Source organism: Molossus molossus, unplaced genomic scaffold (assembly GCF_014108415.1).
Source record: "Molossus molossus isolate mMolMol1 unplaced genomic scaffold, mMolMol1.p scaffold_m16_p_1, whole genome shotgun sequence".
Taxonomy (NCBI): Eukaryota; Metazoa; Chordata; class Mammalia; order Chiroptera; family Molossidae; genus Molossus; species Molossus molossus.
Window position 1 is genome coordinate 199,121,713 of NW_023425344.1, and position 18,352 is coordinate 199,140,064.

Below are 18,352 nucleotides of genomic sequence, written 5' to 3' on the forward strand. Positions count from 1 at the left end.
GAGACTGATACTGCACAGGGCTGATCTTCTTAGGCCTGGCTCCTCAGAGAACACAGCGACCCGATGTTTTCCAGCACTGTTAGATAGGGCATTTCTTACTTATATATAAGCAACTAGAGATTTTTCATTCTTCCTAGTAAATATTTAAAATACATTTCTAGGTATGCATTATAAAAGTTAATTTATAATGCCTTTAGAAAAATCTTTCAACTTATAAAAAACAATTTTTAGAGATATAAAAATATGAAATTTTTCATACTTCTAAGTCCTGAAAACTTAAAGTGCAATATTTTCATGTATCAGCAAATTATAATTGTGCCATATAAATTAACCTTGAAAGAGCATGTAAATAATTTCCAAAATTTTGTAAATGGTACATTATAGAGAGCAGAGTATTGATATTTTAAGTTTTGATTTTTCCTTGTCTTTATATTACAATGCAAGAAGGAGAAATAAGCACCAAAGTAAAATGTTTTTATTAGGAGAACAATGTTTTCATGAAAACAAAATAGGAAACGTCATTTCTCCCTTTAGTGGCATCTCTTCAATTACCTAATTTACCAAAAATGTTAGTTCAGTTACTGAACAGAGTATCTAATATTTGTGCAAACGATTGTCCTAAACCTTCTCAAAGAACATTACTCATTCTAAGAGTAAGGACTTTAATTAAAAACAGGCCTATTCTCTTTTGCTTTACAATTTTAAAGTTAATCAATATTTCACTCAGAGTTTGAAGCGATATGTCTGTGAGGGTCTGACCCATTCTGGTGGCACTGTACTATTAACATACACATGGTTACAAAATCAGAGTCAAACTAAAGGGGAAACATGGAAAACCCAGTACCTAGCTATTCTAGAAAAAAAAATCCTACAACTGAAAGATTGCTTAAAAAGCTCTCGGTAAGACAGACAAGAGTGGCTTATAGATAAGACAGACGATGGTTTTCTCCCAGCAGCAGCCCCTGATCTGTGGTTACAATGGTACTTGGGGCCTGAGAGTTTTCAGTGATGACTGTTTCACCAATTTTTGCTGGTGTCTCATTGACTGTGCATCCTCAATGGCATGACATGCTCTCTGCAAAATAAAACATGTATTATAAATGGTAAAGAGAAGTGCAGGCTAATTTAGAGGAGGAGAAAGGTACAAAAGCAAGACGGGGAGCTTTCCACACAGGCCAGGAGCTAAGGACAAAAACAGACAATACATGGAATACAGAATAAGACTTGTCGGACCTACTAAGCCCACAGCACATTATTTTAAGCTCATATATCCATCCAAATATAACTGAAAGATCTTTTGGGAGAAATAATGGGCATTGTTAACTATAATAGATTTTTAAAATATCTTTCAGCTAAACAACTGAGGGGATGTTCTTGAAAGAAGTGTTTACCTCCGCTGTGGTGCTGTCCTGCAGGCAAATTTTCCGGAGACAGGCTTGACTGGCACTGTCTTTTTTGTGGAACAGACTCTGCTCCTATTTCAAATGAAAGAATGACAGAAAAGAAATTATTCTGTGGGGAAAAAATCATAACCTTTAATTGGATGCTTAAATGTCAACTCTATTTTATAACCGTACAAAATACACATTGTCGGGTAGAATAAAAAATAAATCATTGTGGTACAAGAACAGTGGTTCCATATATGAGTTATTAGCATTTATGAAATTGGATGAGTATACATCTATCTGTATAGCATAATGGCTTTTGCAAGCTATGATATTTATTACCGCATCTGACAAATCAAAACACCCTTCCTTCATTTACTTGGCTGATAGATAAAATTCTCATATAATGTAAAACACATTTCTTTCTCACTACTGATGCGAAAGAAAAGTGGTAACCGAGGAAACTGGAATATATATGCACAGTGACATGGTCTTTCCTAGCTTGAAAACTCTGTTTTATTTACTAAGCCACTCTAAATTTTGACACTGTATAATGAGGGAAGGCTGAAATATAAAATGTTATACAGTTTCTTGGTAGTTTCTTTCATTTGTAAACTTCTATGAAAGATAACATAAATTAAAATTTAACAGTACTGCCCAGCCAGTGTGGCTCAGTGGACTGAGAGCTCCGGGTTCTATTCCAGGTCAGGCACATGCCTGGGTTGCAGGCTTGATCCCCAATTGGGAGTGTGCAGGAGGCAGCCAATAGATGTAGCTCTGTCACATCAATGTTTCTATCTCTCTCCTTTCTTCTCTCTCTAAAAATTCAATAAAAACATATCTTTAAAAAAATTAACAGTACTGCCCAGCCGATGTGGCTCAGTGGTTGATAACTGACCCATGCACTAAGAGGTCACCGGTTCGATTCCCAGTCAGGGCACATGCCCAGGTTGTGGGCCAGATCCCCAGCGGAGGGCATGCAGGAGGCAGCCAATTGATGTTCTCTCTCATCGATGTTTCTCTCTCTCCCTCTCCCTTCCTCTCACTCTCTAAAAATCAATAAAGGGGAAAAAAATTAACAGTACTTGTATCTCTAACTATTAGATTTTATGACAAATGTTTTTCAGATAGTTTCAGTCACAGAGATAACATCATTATTGTTTAAAAATATATACTATAGAAAGCACCATCTTTAGAAAGACAATTTTTAGGTTTTTTGAAGAGGTGAAAATAAATTTATATCATATATAATAAAAATTTATATATTTCAGAGTAAAGTGAGTCTAAGATCTAAGCCAAAGAGGGGCCATCATTTTTGCTAATTACCTGCTATGTAATTAAAGTTCTTCCTTATAAAATGACGAGGAGGAAAGACTTTAATGTATTATTATATACTTCAATTATTTTAGCATTCTACAAATGTCAAGTGTTATAAAACATGACTATTTCAGCCCTGGCCGGTTTGGTTCAGCAGTGAGAGCGTCGGCCTGCGGTCCTGAGAGACCCGGGTTCGGTTCCCGCTAGGGGCGCGTACCTCGGTTGCAGTTTGTCCCTGGCCCTGGTCGGTTGTGTGGGTGACAGCCGCTTGATGTGTTCCTTTCGCATCGATGTTTCTCTCTCTCTCTCTGTTCTTCTCTCTCCCTCCCACTCTACCTGAACAAAAAATGGAAAAATGTCCTCGGGTGAGGATAAAAAAAAATAAAAAATAAAAAAAAAACATGACTATTTCAGATATATTTATAATAATCTCCTAAAAGCATACAAAAGGGAATCTTTCCAGAAGTGTCTAAAATTAGAGCAAAATAGGCATCCATATGAAATTTAAAAGACCTTTTATTTACTAATGCTTTATTCTCCCAAAAAAGGAAGTATTACCATTCTAATTCTTTCAGTAGATAGACTTAATATTTCACTCAACACAATCAAGGACTGTCAGAAAAATAAAATACACAAATAAATCAATTACACCTTTTTTTACATTTCAGCAAATAGTAACAATCCTTCAAATATTCTGTGTACTTGACTGTAAAGAAAAAAAAAAGAGTCAAAAAGCATTGGTTTCCACTCATTTAACAAACTCTTGGCTCTAAAAATGTGACTCGAGGTTTCTTACCCTCACTGAAATGTTCAGCAGGTTTCCACTGGCACTGGGCGGAAACACAAAGTCTTCAAATGGATACTGCCAGTCTATGGACATGAGGCCAAGGATCTCAACTTCCTTTACACACAGCACTCGCCTGTTTTGCAAAAGGAAACAAACGTATTCAGGTAATGATAAAGACTGTTAATGATTATCTCTAATATTTCACTCTGCTGGATGGAACAGGTAGTACTCAGTAAACAACATAACCTGGCATTAAAAATAGCCTGCTTCCCATAAAGAAAGTCTAGATAGCTGTCAAATAAAGAGCAAATATGGCACCTACCAATTAACAAAGCAGACTTTCAAAAATTCTGCTTCTGCCAATCTTGCAAAATTTATAAAAGTGTCACTTTTTTTGAAATGGAGCAAAAAACTGAAATCATCTTTTAAACACACAGAAACAGGTTGTACTCTCATCTGGGAAGCAATAAAGGCAGAAGCTCCTGAAAACGTCTTACTTGGAAAATTATTAATTGCTCTTTACTGTCAATCATTTATGCCTTCCAGTCAAGACAGAATGTGCAGGAAATGTTACAAATCTCAAATGTCAGCAAAGATTCACGTTAGGCCTACTAATAAATATCAGGTTTGAACACTTTAACACTAATGTACTATATCACAAAGTAAGTATCCTGTTTGCTCAATAGCAATAAAAAAATAGAACCTTTAAAGGGCATGTACATTGATTTCCCACTGTGTGATTCAGATTAATTACTGATATAACCATACTTGACTCTAAAGTTTCTTTAAGAGAAAGCAGGTATCTAGGGTGCTGGTGAAACAAAGAAGCTAGGGTTCCTGCTTCAGAGGTACTCAGAGGCAAGAAGGGGAAATAAGCATGTAAATAAATGCTACTGCACAGTTAGATAAGTGCAAGAGTAGAGTGTACAGAAAAAGTTTTCAAGCACAGGAGAGGACAGATTGTGCTGGCAAAGTCGGTGGCGTTAAAAGCTGATTCTTGAAAGGGAGTTTTCTAGTGGGAGAGAAAAATTCAAGTCCAGATAAAGGGACCTGTGTACTGACACTAGGGTACAAAGAAGGGAAAATTTATCTCACGAATGTGGAGGACTGGCTGAAGAACCAGATGTGTGTGGAGGTGAGAAAATTAGCCAAGTGCCACACCTGGAAGGGATTTTTTTTTTTGCCATTTTAAGAAATTTTGACTTTGCCCTACAGGAAATGGGAAGTGTCATGATGACATGTCTTCCTTCAGTCATGGCTCTAGTAGTCATGGAGGAGAGGCGGGGTAGACAATCAAGGTAGGAGGTTATTTTAATAGTCCATTCAGGAAACAGTGAGAGCCTCAATTAAAGCAGTGGCTATGAGAAGGGGGAAAAGCCAGATTCCAGATGCTTATAAGGCAGAGTTAGATGGACTTGGTGGCCAATGGAGTGTGGGAACTAAAGTAAACCTGTGGCACAATAATTCTCAGCAGAGGTGGTGAAAATAGTGGGGTTGTGCACTGTAGGGAACTCAGCACCCCTAGTCTCAGTCTACTAAGTGCCCTCCAATCACTGTGACAACCTCTAATAGCCCCACACATTCCAAACAGGAAATGTGTTCCACCCCCTCTCCTGCCCTAGTAGAGAACGAGATCATAGAGTTAAGAGTTAAAGACAGACATTACAAATCACTGTGTCAAATGCAATTCACCATTCCAATCGTCTCAAACTCTTTTCTCTTCTTGACCACACCAATAATACTGCTGTTCTATCGCCTTAAATCTTCATTTTCTTTCTCAGCATTCACCAGAGCTCAAATCTTGATCGCTTTCTATTCAACACACTTGGGATCCAAGATCTCAACTCCAAATCTTTATCCAAACATCAATGGTCTATTATCTGTGTCTCTGCTACTAAGGCATCGTACTTCAATATTTCAAACTACAACCAAGTCAGTCAATTCAAAAACAAAACCTAAAAAATTGACTTTCCCCTCAAATAACTGTAAATGGTAATACCACCACTACTGCTACTCACCAAAACCAGAAAGTTATCTTGCCTTCTCTTCTCTTCCACATTCAGTCAGTCACTAAGCCCTGATCTCTGAAGATTGCCCCCAGGTATCTGTCCTCATTCTTTTAGTTTTGTCCCTCACACTTCTATCAGGATAACAACCACAATCTCGGTGGTAGACAGAATTCTAAGATGGTCCCCACGATTCCCCATTTCCTGGTATATAACTCTGTATAATCCCAGGACCACGGATATGATGGATTTCACCCCCATGTGTAGGTTTTGTTATAAGGGACAGGTGACTTTAAGAAAAAGTTCATCTGGGTAGGCCTGACCCTTTAAACCTGGGTTAGAGACAGAGAAGTCAAGAGATTCGGAATGCTGTCCCTGGTTGAAAATGGAGAGCGCCACCTAACAAGGAACATATAGGTAGGCTAGGAGCTGACAGCGATCAAGGAAAACAGGGATCTTGGTCCTTCCATTGTAAGGAAATGAATCTGCCAATAACATTAGATGAGCTTGGAAGGGGATTCTTCCCAAGAATTTCCAGAAAGGAAGCGGACACCTTGACTTCAGCCTTGTGAGACCCTGAGCAGAGAATCCAGCCACCTGTACCAGACTTCAGACCACAGGAAGTCTTCAGCTGCTAAGTTTATGGTAATGGTTGTGCAGCAACAGAATACTAATACATATAATCTCTCACTGGTCTCCTTGCCTCCGTTCCGATCCTCTTCTACCAGCATCCAAACTGCTGCCAGAAATCTTTCCAAACCACAAACTTCAACATACTACTCCTTGTTTGCAAGCCTCCAGCGGGAAAGAACAAAAGAGACTTATCTGTGAAAAGCTGCAATACAATAAAACAAGCCCTTGAAAATATCAGTGTTTTTCCACCGCTGTGATGATGAAGCCTCAGCCTGGCTCTCGGTATGAGCAGACACCTGTGCCTCTTGCCTCATCTCCCAGCTCTTCCCTGCGAACATCCCACCATCCAGCCATTCCAAACGTGTCTTATTGTTCCAAATGCCATGTTCCATGTCTTGACTTGCTTCTTGTTTACCTGTATGACAGCTCCATATTCTACATGATGCAGCTTAAGTACCTTACTTGACCAAGTGTCCACAGGGTCTCTGTATGTCACTATATTAGCGACTATCACACTGTGATGTCATTGATAATTTGTAGGCCCCCCCCGTAGATGGGGAGAGAAGAGAAGATGTAACTTTCATCTCTGTGTCCCTATATCAGTTATACACTGATGGTGCAATGGACTGAATGTTTATGTCACCCTCCTCAATTCATATGTTGAATCCTAAACACCCAATGTGGTGATATTTTTGGAGGTGGGACCACTGAATGGGACTAAAGCCCTCATGAATAAAATTAGTGCCCTTATAAAAAGCCTGAGGAGCCCTGGCCGGTTTGGCTCAGTGGTTGGAGTGTCCGCCTGCGGTCCGGAGAGACCCGGGTTCGGTTCCCGCTAAGGGCATGTACCTCGGTTGCAGTTTGTCCCCGGCCCTGGTTGGTCGTGCGGGTGGCAGCCACTCGATGTGTCCCTTCACATCGATGTTTCCCTCTCTCTCTCTTCCTCTCTCTCCCTCCCACTCTGTCTGTACAAAAAATGGAAAAATGTCCTCGGATGAGGATTAAAAAATAATAATAAAAAATAAATAAATAAATAAATAAAAGGCCTGAGGAAATTCCCTTGCACCTTCTGCCACATGAGGACACAGTAAGAAGAACCGGCTCCGAACCAGGAAGTGAGCCCTCACCAGACAGTCTGCCAGCACCTTGATCTTGGACCTCCCAGCCTCCAGAAATGAGAAATAACAATTTGTTGTTTCAGCAACCTGTCTATGGTATTTTTGGAATAGCAACCCAAACAGACTAAGACAGATGGTTTAAAAAAAATGTCTTCTCAGAGAACAATTTCCTGATGAAAATTACTAAAATAAAATACTATGTAGGAATTAGGACCAACCAGTGGAACTGCAGCCTAATAAATGTAGGTCATGAGAACTCATATTTTGTTTCTAATAACTGATAACAAAAAAATATTGTGATCAAATTTTGGATAAATTTCAATATAGAAAAATTAAAAGCTCTATGTATTGAAAAACTCATAATCATTAAAATGTTAATAATACATTTGGTAGAAAGGGCTAATATCATTGATTTATATAATGCTCTTTAAATTCAGTAAGAAAGGGCTAGCATGATGAAAAACAAGTCAAGGATATGAACAAGCAATTCATGAAATAGAAAATATAAAGAATGATGTATGTATTAAAATTTCATACTCATTAGCAATCAAATAAATGCTAACTAAAACAAAGAAATTATTTTCTACCCATTATATTAGCAAAAACAAAAAAGTTTAAAAAACATCTACTCTTAGCAAAACAGGAGAAAGGACACTCCCATATACTATTAGTTGCATGTACAAAAAAAAACGGATACTATTTCTGATAAAACAATTTGGCAACAATAGGACCTCAACATCTTCACATTTGTAAATCAACAATCCTAATGATAAGAATTTATCTGAAGAAAATAATTACAGAAAAAACACTTAGCTGCAAAAATGTGTTTATAATAATGCAATATTGAGAAAGAGAAAACTGAGTATCAAATAGTCAGCATTTGAATAAGTTATAGTATATCCATAAATACAATATTATATAGTCATTAAATATCATGTTGTGAAAGAATAGTTAATGGTTTGGGGAGATGATCACAATACAGCAGAAACCTCGGTTCTCAAACTTAATTCATTCCAGAAGGCTATTCGAAAATGGAATCTTTTTTTTTTTCCCCATTAGAAATAAAGAAAATTGAGTTCATCTGTTCTAGAAACCCAAATGAGTCTCTGTTTTAACCTTTCTTATGTACAGTACATGTCAAATGTATTGTTTAATCTATAAACTTTGAAAAACAAAAAAGACATGAAATGTAAATGAAAATTTAATAAAAAGGAAATAAAATATACAATAAAAATGAAAATTTAATAATAAGCAGCAACAAAAGTAAAGAACCACAAAAATATGCACAGCACCATTTCCTGAGATGCTGACAACGTGAGGTTTAGCAATAAACTGACTCACACTTGCACATCTCTCCCTTGTCATCTGAGAGACGCGTGCCTAATCAGACAGGTATCAGCATGAAAAGGGTTATTGGTTGAGAAGAGAACTGTTCAAGATGGGAGATTTCGAGAACCACGGTTTGATTGCATATACTTTTAGGTGAAAAACCTAGGTTAGTTAAGTGTACATGGTGCATTTTTTTGTACATAGTTTTTCTAAAATACATATACTGCAAAAGTCTGATATACTAGCTAATATCTCTGGATGAAGGGACTGCTGTTAAAGGCTATTTTTAGTGGTTACCATATAACATCATTCAAACAAGGACATTTTCAGAATGAGAGGGATAGCTACCAATAATTACATTGGAACACAAAGTACAAACCAGCTCTGTCCAAGGCAAACCACAACTTTAGTTACTTTCATTTTCCTAAGTATTATCTACATCAGGAGTGTGGCAAACTATGGCCTGTGAGCCAAAACTAGCCCACGGCCTGTTTCAGTAAATACAATTTTACTGGAACACAGCCACCTGCTCATTTACATGTTGATCATGGCTGTTTCCCCACTACAAGGGCAGAGCTGAATATAGATAGGAACACTTGATAGCCCTTGAAGCCTACATTTTTAATATCTGACCCTTAAAAGAAATTTTGTTGACTCCTGATCTATATATTTTTTAATGATTTTTTTCTTTATTGATTTTAGAGAGAGAGGGAGAGACAGAAATATCGATGAGAAAGAACATCGATTAGCCACCTCCTGCATGCCCCCCACTGGGGATCGGGCCCACAACCTGGGCATGTGCCCTGACTGGGAATCAAACCGACGACCTCTTGGTGCATGGGTCAATGCCCAACCACTGAGCCACACAGGCCAGGCAACTCCTGATCTATATTATATACACCGGATAAGCATAACTTTAGCAGTAAACATTAAGAGTTATTTTTTTAAATGCTGATTTTAGAAGAAATGCTATTCTTATGTAATCATTAAAGATCAAACAGATCAGCTTAATAACTATATTAATCAAAGAAATTCCTGTTAGAGTCTACTGCAAGGACACTAAGTCATTGTACTGGTCAGAAATAGTATTTTTCTGTCTCCTGAAAGGCTCTATAAGTGACTAGACTTAAAATTACCATGATTTTTCAATTTACTTGAAGAAAACCCAAGTGTATAATGTATTAAGTATACAGTAATATTCTCACAAAATGCCTAAACAAACAAGTAAACAAAAAACAAGAAAAATGAACATTTCCATTTCTCTGTGTGGATACACAATTTTAAAATTAATTACCACATTGCTATTGCAGCTAACTATAATACACAATACAAATAAACATCATTTTTGGTTTAATCTAATGGATATAAAAATTTAAGCATAAAAAATAAATGATTACTTGTCAAGTCTTCCAAAACTGCTTCTTAGATTGTTTTGTGAATATTTTTATTTCCTAGTTAATGGGCAAATCAGATGACTGGTTAACTCTTTTTTAAAAAGCTTGTAGCCCTGGCCGGTTTTGCTCAGTGGTTAGAGCATCAGCCTGTGGACCAGGGAGACCCAGGTTCGATTCTGGCCAAGGGCCCACACCTCAGTTGCGGTTCGTCCCCAAAATGGGGTCGTGTGGGAGGCAAACAATCGATGTGTCTCTCTCACATAGATCTTTCTCTTTCTCTCTGTCTCCCCCCCCTCCCTCCCACTCTGTCTGAAGATAAATGTAAAATATCCTAGGTTGAGGATTAAAAAATAAATAAATAAAAATAAAAACCTTGTAGATTTAAGACTGAATCTTATCATTTTAGCTTTCCTTTCTCTCCTTCCCATCCAAATATACTTAAATGCATTAGTAAGGAACCTAGAGCAGATTTTGCCTACTGTAAGTACTTTGCCTTAGTCCTGCAAAAATACGTGACTTAGAAAGTTTTGAAAATTATTAATCTATAATTGTCATTTTGGCCCTGGCCAGTTTGGCTCAGCAGTTGGCGCATCAGCTCACGGACCAGAGAGTCCCAGGTTTGGTTCCTGCTAAGGGCATGTACCTCGGTTGCGGTTTGTCTCCTGACCTGGCTGGGTTGTGCAGGTGGCAACCAGTCGATGTGTCTCTCTCAAATCGATGTTTCTCTCTCTCTCTTCCTCCCTCTCTCCCTTCCGTTCTATCTGAAGATAAATGCAAAAAGAAATGTCCTCGGGTGAGGATAAAAATAAATAAATTTAGCTCTCTCTTTATAGAAATATATTTTATATATATATAATATATAAAATTGTCATTTTGGAATAAGTGATGTAGGAAAAAAATTTTTAGGAAAATAAACAGTAGTTTAGTTAAAGTTCTTTTATTTGAAAAAATTATCTACAACTCCCAAAATACTGAGAAAAAAACTGGAATAAAAACACAGAAATAATAACCTCCTTTGAAAAAGGTATACTATTCACCCAAAACAAAACCTAGTAAGAAAAAGTGAATCATGAATTCACTCTCCATAACTAGATTTATAATTCACATATAATCATATCACTACCACACTTATGAAGTCTGCTCTAGACCCATCTCTCAGTAGTTGTGTGACTTGCATAAGCCCCTCAACCATGATGTGTCTCAGCTTCAGCATCTCCAAAATGAGAGGGTTCAAACAGATGATCACAAAGGACCCATCCAGATCTGTGTTTTTGTGATTCTACGACGATGAATCTTTACAGTTGGAGTCTAGTTCTCCACATCCTCTAACATTTTAGTCTTCAAAATTCTTAAGATCTATATTATTTGCAACTGGAAAAATGTCACTTGAAATTAGTACCTATTTGTAATCATAAGGATTATCCTCTTGCTTCCAGAAATAGAGCAGTGATATCGGTAAGTCTCTCCTTCTAACTTTTTGATATGATTCTGGGGAAAAAAAAAAAAGACTCAAGATTTGGGTAATGCATACATTCAAATAGTATTTCTAATGCTGTATATTAGCGAGTTGTAGTAACAATGCAAGTTAGGAAAAATATTATTAGGAACAAAAGCACAATTCTATATATTCACATGTGAAGCTAAGAAGATATTCATCGCATGTTTATAAATTAACTTCTATTGTTCCTTAAAAGACAAATACGTATTAAATGTTTACTAAGTGATCTGGTAAATTAATATTTTGTTCTGTGATAACAGAAATTTTAGAATATCTACCAGAAATAATTATACATTTTCATGCATAAGAATATGAGCATATGCTAATATGAAACTGGGACATTAACATTACAGGGGTTCTTAACCTGGGGTCCATGGAAGCACACTGGGAGGGCTATAAACCCCCTAAACCAGAACATAAAATTTTGAAAATGTGGTTCTACAACTTATTTCAGAGGACGGTTCATATTTTTCATGTGATTTTTTTAAATGTCTGTGATCCTTCTCAAAGGTTAAGAACAACTGGTTTTACACAGAGGTAAATATACATAAAATAAAATTCCAAGATAACTGATATTAAATGTTTTTGAGTATTTAGTGTTATAGACTAAATACGCATGAGAAGTATATGTATGTATCAAATTACATTCCTGATAGAGAAGAAAATTTAATGATAATATTAGTACAAACAAAAAATTTCTAGGATTTCAAATAGCTGTTATAATTTATTGCTAAAGACAATTACAAGCATAAAATAATTCAAGTATAAACAGTAGCACATTAAAATACATTTATTTACTTTTCCAACTATATCAAAACTACTTGAATTAGTCAACACATTAAAAACCAACAGTTACTTCTTATAATAAATGCTAATGAAATATTATTATTGATATCTATAACGTATGATTAAAGATTAGATAATTAATGACAACACAAAACATAAACATACCTAATAAATAAGACCTTAACATTTTTTCACCCCCTCAAGATAATTAACATTTTATAACCAAGAATAACCAAGAATATAATACCAATATTATTAAAAGGATAATATAATCAATAATAATCACAAGCAGAAAAAGCAGACTTGTTATTATTTCATTGCTTAAATACACATTTCTTAAAGGTCCTTGGTTCCCATTAATTCTTTGACAATTATGAAAAACCATGAACAAAGACAAATCCCCAAAGAACTGGGGTCTCATCTTCAGAATGAGTCTCAGGGTGGCAGAATTTAATAGTCACTTGTTTTACATCATGCATCTGTGAATTAGCTAAAATCTTTTAACACTTATAACTTAATTTCTTTAATTAAGAGAAAATGGAAACAATTTGGTACATTTACTTTCAGCACTAAAATTTAAATGTTAAAATATTTAGATTTGAGATGTATTGTATAAAAAATACTACCAACTTTCCATCTTTTATGCATTTCCATTAGTTATCCATCTATTGCTATCTTTAAACCACTGAAAGCTTTTAAAGTATAGTTTGTCACCATAATACACTATAGAAGCCTTGTTTTCAGCACTACAGAAATCCACTATACTCTGAGATTTAGATTAAGATATTTAGTCACTGATGCTGCAGGATACCAGATTAGTTAATAAAAGATTCACTCTCCCTTCTCAAAAGGCATCTTGAGGAATTTATAAAATTTAGCAAAAGCATTCAATATATTTTCCAGTAAATTCTAAGGAAATAATACAAGATATGAAAAAGCAATGTATATAATGATGTTTCATTAATACTGTCATTAAAATAACAGAAACAACTGTAATGTCAAGAACTGGGAATGATCAAACACACAATACACAATTACCTTAATAGACAGTAATGGAAGAATTAAGAATGAAACATTTCTATGAACATAAAAAGATAAAATTAAAATGAAAAAGCAAGAAACATCATTTTAAATGTTATATGATCATAAGTATATGAACCAAGATGAATATTAAATAAAAACTGGGCACAGGAGATATATATATATATATCTATATATATATATATATATATCATATATACATGTATATAAATACATACACAGGTATAAATAGTAACTATCCTAGGAGAATAGAAAATAAGCAGAAGAGCATATTCTATGAAAACACAGTATATGATTTAGTAACTTTCAAAGATGAGTATTAAAAAATACAGAGCAATTCTCAGGAGAAAAAGAAAATGGAGAAAATCAAAAGATTCCCAAATAAATTATTTAGAGTGTACTCATAACAATAAGGGCTAGGAGGAAATAATTTTATACTCTAGTTCTCTTTAATATTTATACATTATGTTATACTTAGTCTCTCAAGAACAGAAGTTTTATTTCTTTTGTATATCTAGCACAGTCTAGGTAATCAATAAATACATCAAATATAATTGATTACAGCAAGATGGGCAAGGAATGAAACAGCCTAAATTTCTTAATTCTCCATGTTTACACTTGTCACTTATTGAGAAAAATTACCAAGTCCTCTCATTAAGGTACAATCATTCTATTTCTTCCAGTCACTATTATAACATATAAAAGTTTAAAAGGCTGTCTGGTATCTTAACAAAAACTAATACAGCAGACAAGATAACTATATTTAGCTTTAATAATAAAAAGCTTCTTAAAGTTTTATGCTTATTCATAAGCAGTTGTGAAAAGAATTATCACAAGGAAAAGGTTAATTAACATAAAGTAACAAGAAGTAAACAATAAGTAAAAAAAACTTTTAACAAGTTATACAATTTCCCAAACGTCGAGTCTCAGTAAAATTGCAATATATCCAGAGAAATAAAAATTCGTTACTTGTACCTTAGAAGGAAGGGTAATTATTACTGATGACTTAAGACAGCATCTTGTATTAGTTATTATGCCTCATTGTTATAGTAACTGTATATACAGTGACATTTTTGCCAACCCTCAATTATCTAGGCATAAGTAAAGTCTGTCAGCTACAGTTTTAAGCTGGTCTTTGGATATCATTCTTTTTTCTTTAAAGTACTTGTTTTAAATATGAAGCACTTAATTTACTCTTTTGATAATTATGGTTTAAAAATAGTTATAATCCAATTGACTAGCTGTATGTTAACTGTTTCATTCTCTTACAATGTATGACACATTAAGTTTATGCCTTGGTTTCAATTTTGGGAAAAATACTGAAAATTGATTGATAAGATAACTTATTCTGAAAATTAACTATGGGGGAGCATTAATTTCAAAATGATCATTTATATTATTTTTGTTCTCAATGAGATAATGAATCCTCCCTAAGGACTTAAAAACAAAAAGAATTGGTTTTTAAAAATAAAGATATCTATAAATTCAAGTGCCACATAAGCAAGTCGCCTAATTACATTCAACTTCTATTTACATTAATTAAAACTAATATAACTGTGAAATCAGCATAACCAATAAGGAGATTCGATTTTTTAAAAGTATAAATGCTAAAGGCTGAGAATGTGTATAACATAATTATAAAATGGTTGCCATTTATCTAGTAAGAGTACCAAAAGATTAAAAAAGAAAAAAATAGATTAAAGGAACACATGCTCAAATTTCATGTGCCAAATCTTATTTGAAGTGTAAGGACAGACCCAGAGCAACTGATACTTCAGTTATTAAAACATATGTCCCAGTTAATACTCCCATAACCTGATGAAATTTAGGGTGATTTATGAAACAAAGTTATGTAATTCCATCATCAGGACTCACAAACTTAAGAAGATATATTAGATTGAACATAATTTTCCTTTTTTTTCAACTTTACCTGAAATGCACATGAATACCATAAAAGAAAATTTTCAAAATTATAGGTAAAGTATGTGCTTCTGAGCTCAATAAAGTCTTTCACCAAATAAATGGAGAAGAGGGTTGATTTCCTGCATTATTTAATCTTTTATATTGATCTCTTACTCTTGTACAGTATTATCACAAACACCACCATTTTTATTTGTAGTCAAGCCACTACAATAAAAAGTTCAGATAGAGGTGAGTGTTGTAAAGAAAACTTCATTAAAATGAACTCTCGATCTAAAAAAAATCAAAGACAGTCAATTAATGCCACAGTTTGTTTTGATTTTTAAGGATGAAATCAAGTAGTAGTATAAGAGACATTTACTCCTGTATTTCCAGTTCTTGCTGTGTAGGCAGAAAAAAAAAGAAAATAAAGTTAGAAGCATGCAGATAAATAAAATGTAATCACATATAGTAAAAACCATAGGCTAATAATGAAGAGTCATTTTATTTTAAAATCAAAGTAGAAAAACATTAATACGTTTATTTGGGGGGAAAACCTAGCCATGGGAGTATATTTATACATTTCTATATTATTTAAATACAGTAAAGTTAAAACTAAAATAAAAGCAAAAAAATCCTTTAAATTTTTTTAAGGTTTGAAAATATTGTACACAATCTTTTTTTTCCCTCTCTCCTTCAGCTTAACTGAATAAATCTAGATTTACAGAGTAGTCCAAATAAATTAATTTGGTTGGGAGAAAAGTAGGCAGTGAAATTCCAATAATTAGCTACAAAGCAGAAAACCAAAGTTAAAAATGTTAACTAAATGAGCTATCACACGAACATTAATAAAGCCTATGATGTCTTTTAACATTATCTTTTCTGTACCAAAAAAGCTTTGCTCCTATGCAGAAAAAATTACCAGTTATTCCCATTTAACACATTGCACTAAAATAAAACAAACGAATAATCCAACTCTACTCTACAAACCACATTCCCTGTGTAATCCCTAAAGAAGTTCACAAATCAGGAACTTTAAGAACCACCCTTGAAATTCTGATCCTACAAATCTTTAAAATTAAATTTCATTCATGACCATGAAGAACAATATATACCTCAAATAAATCATAGCCCTCGGATTCCTGCCTGTTATATGGGCGAAGGATGCCATCTTCGTGGATCAGGCGAGGGGGACGGAGGCTGGACACTTCCTCAGTTGATTCTGCTGCTCTGTATAATGCATCAAAATAAGCGTAAGAAAATATGTGATAATCTTTCAAAATAATACAAATATGTATGCTGATTAAACACTGTGCTATGTTCCATATTATATCAATATTTGATTTTTTTAAAAATCAGAATAATTTTAAATAACCTGGCCAAAATAATGCAACAAGAATTAAAACTAAGTCTGTCTGACTAATCTCCACCAACTTTTTTTCAAAGAAAAGAAATGTCAAAAAAACAAAGTCAGAGACTAGGTTGTCCACTTTTTGTGTCCTTGGTGTGTAGCACAGTGCCTAGCATATAAGTAGGTATCAATAAAATTCGTCAAATAAAAGAGAATGAAGCCAAAACCAATGTCTCCTCTTATTCCTTTCTGGTGGCACTCTACCTAATGAACCTATCACAGAGCAGGCAAAATATTTACCAAGTTATGTACTCCTAGCAACACTTAGCACACAGACACATACCTTGCACACAGCATATACTTAGTTACCTCTGAATTCCTTGGAAGGTACTGCTGGCCATATCTATGATTCCTCCAGTGGGACCAGCCACAGCACCCACAAGCCCTTTTCCAATTCCTTTAAAGAATCCAGCAGCTCCTTCTTTTTTGGCACCTTCATAAAACCAAAGAGAATGAACATAGAAAGAATTTTTAAATAATCAGGTTTGAAGACAACAGAAAGAAGTCTGAACAAAGTGCCAAACTGCTTTACCCAAAAAGCTTCTAAAATTTGGCTCTCTGAAGAAGTTAAATTTAATGATAGCATGATAAACAGTGGCTCTCAAAGTGTGTTAAAAATGCAAATTACTAGGCCCCATCCCAGAGCTACTGAATTAAAAACTCTAAAAGTGGGGCCCAGCAATCTGTTTTATAAACCCTACAGATAATCCTGAGGCATGCTCAAGTTTTACAATGGATGATTCAGGAGCTTAGTCAGTACTTTTGACTAGAAGATCTAAGAAGTAACTAGAGCCCTGGCTGGTTTGGCTCAGCGGTTAGAGCGTTGGCCTGCGGTCCAGAGAGACCCGGGTTTGGTTCCCACTAGGGGCACGTACCTCGGTTGCAGTTTGTCCCCGGCCCTGGGTGGTCATGTGGGTGGCAGCCACTCAATGTGTCCCTTTCACGTCAATGTTTCTCTCTCTTCCTCTCTCTCTATCCCACTCTATCGGAACAAAAATGGAAAAATGTCCTCGGGTGAGGATAAAAAAAAAGGAGTAACCACAAAATATCTTCTTTTTTTATGCCAACCATCATAAATTTTTTTCAAGCAGTGTACTTTAAAAAATAAATTGCCCAGCCAGTGTTGTTCACTGGATTGAGCATTGTCCCATGGACTGAAAGGTCCAATTCCTGGTCAGGGCACATGCCTGGGTTGCAGACTTGATCCCCAGTAGGGGGCATGCAGGAAGCAGCCGATAGATGTTTCTTCCTCACATCCATGTTTCTATCTCTCTCCCTTCCTCTCTCTCCAAAAAATCAATTTTAAAAGATATTTATAAATATACAAGAACTTTACTAAAATATAATTCACATAGCATATAACTTACACATTAAAGTACACAAATTAAATGCTTTTTAGTATATTCAGAGTTGTGTAACCCTCACCACAACCAACTTTAGAAAATTTGTATCATCTCAGAAAGAAACCTATGCTCATTAGCAATGAGTGCACATTCCCCACCCAATCCTATGCAATTTACTTCCCTCCTCCCACCAGTCAGACAGAGGCAGTCACTAATCTACTTTCTTTCTCTCTCTATGGATTTGCCCTATTGTGGACATTTCCTACAAATGGAATCATACATTATGTGGTATGTCTAATTAGCCTTTTCCACTTATCATCATGTTTTCAAGGTTCATCCACCTTATACTGGTATCAGTACAGACAGTCCCCAACTTACAATGGTTCAAATTATGATTTTTGACTT

At 35.1% G+C, this 18,352-nt stretch overlaps 1 protein-coding gene across 7 annotated transcripts in view; it reads right to left on the reverse strand.

Moving 5' to 3' along the window:
- Positions 1-375: 375 nt before the first annotated feature.
- Positions 376-18,352, reverse strand: part of VPS13C (vacuolar protein sorting 13 homolog C) — a 190,114-nt gene continuing 172,137 nt past the window's right edge. The window contains exons 67-74 of one of the 7 annotated variants that reach the window (XM_036240227.1): positions 16,914-17,037; positions 16,309-16,423; positions 15,576-15,595; positions 13,292-13,331; positions 11,369-11,457; positions 3,499-3,622; positions 1,392-1,475; positions 376-1,075 (exon numbers count right to left, since the gene is read on the reverse strand). In XM_036240227.1, the coding sequence (XP_036096120.1) occupies positions 974-1,075; positions 1,392-1,475; positions 3,499-3,622; positions 11,369-11,457; positions 13,292-13,331; positions 15,576-15,595; positions 16,309-16,423; positions 16,914-17,037 (698 nt within the window). In that variant the 3' untranslated portion in view covers positions 376-973. Of the gene's footprint in view, positions 1,076-1,391; positions 1,476-3,498; positions 3,623-6,198; positions 6,331-11,368; positions 11,458-13,291; positions 13,332-15,332; positions 15,596-16,308; positions 16,424-16,913; positions 17,038-18,352 lie in introns of those variants that run through there. The other 6 variants (XM_036240183.1, XM_036240200.1, XR_004956421.1 and 3 more) reach the window with 6 other exon arrangements.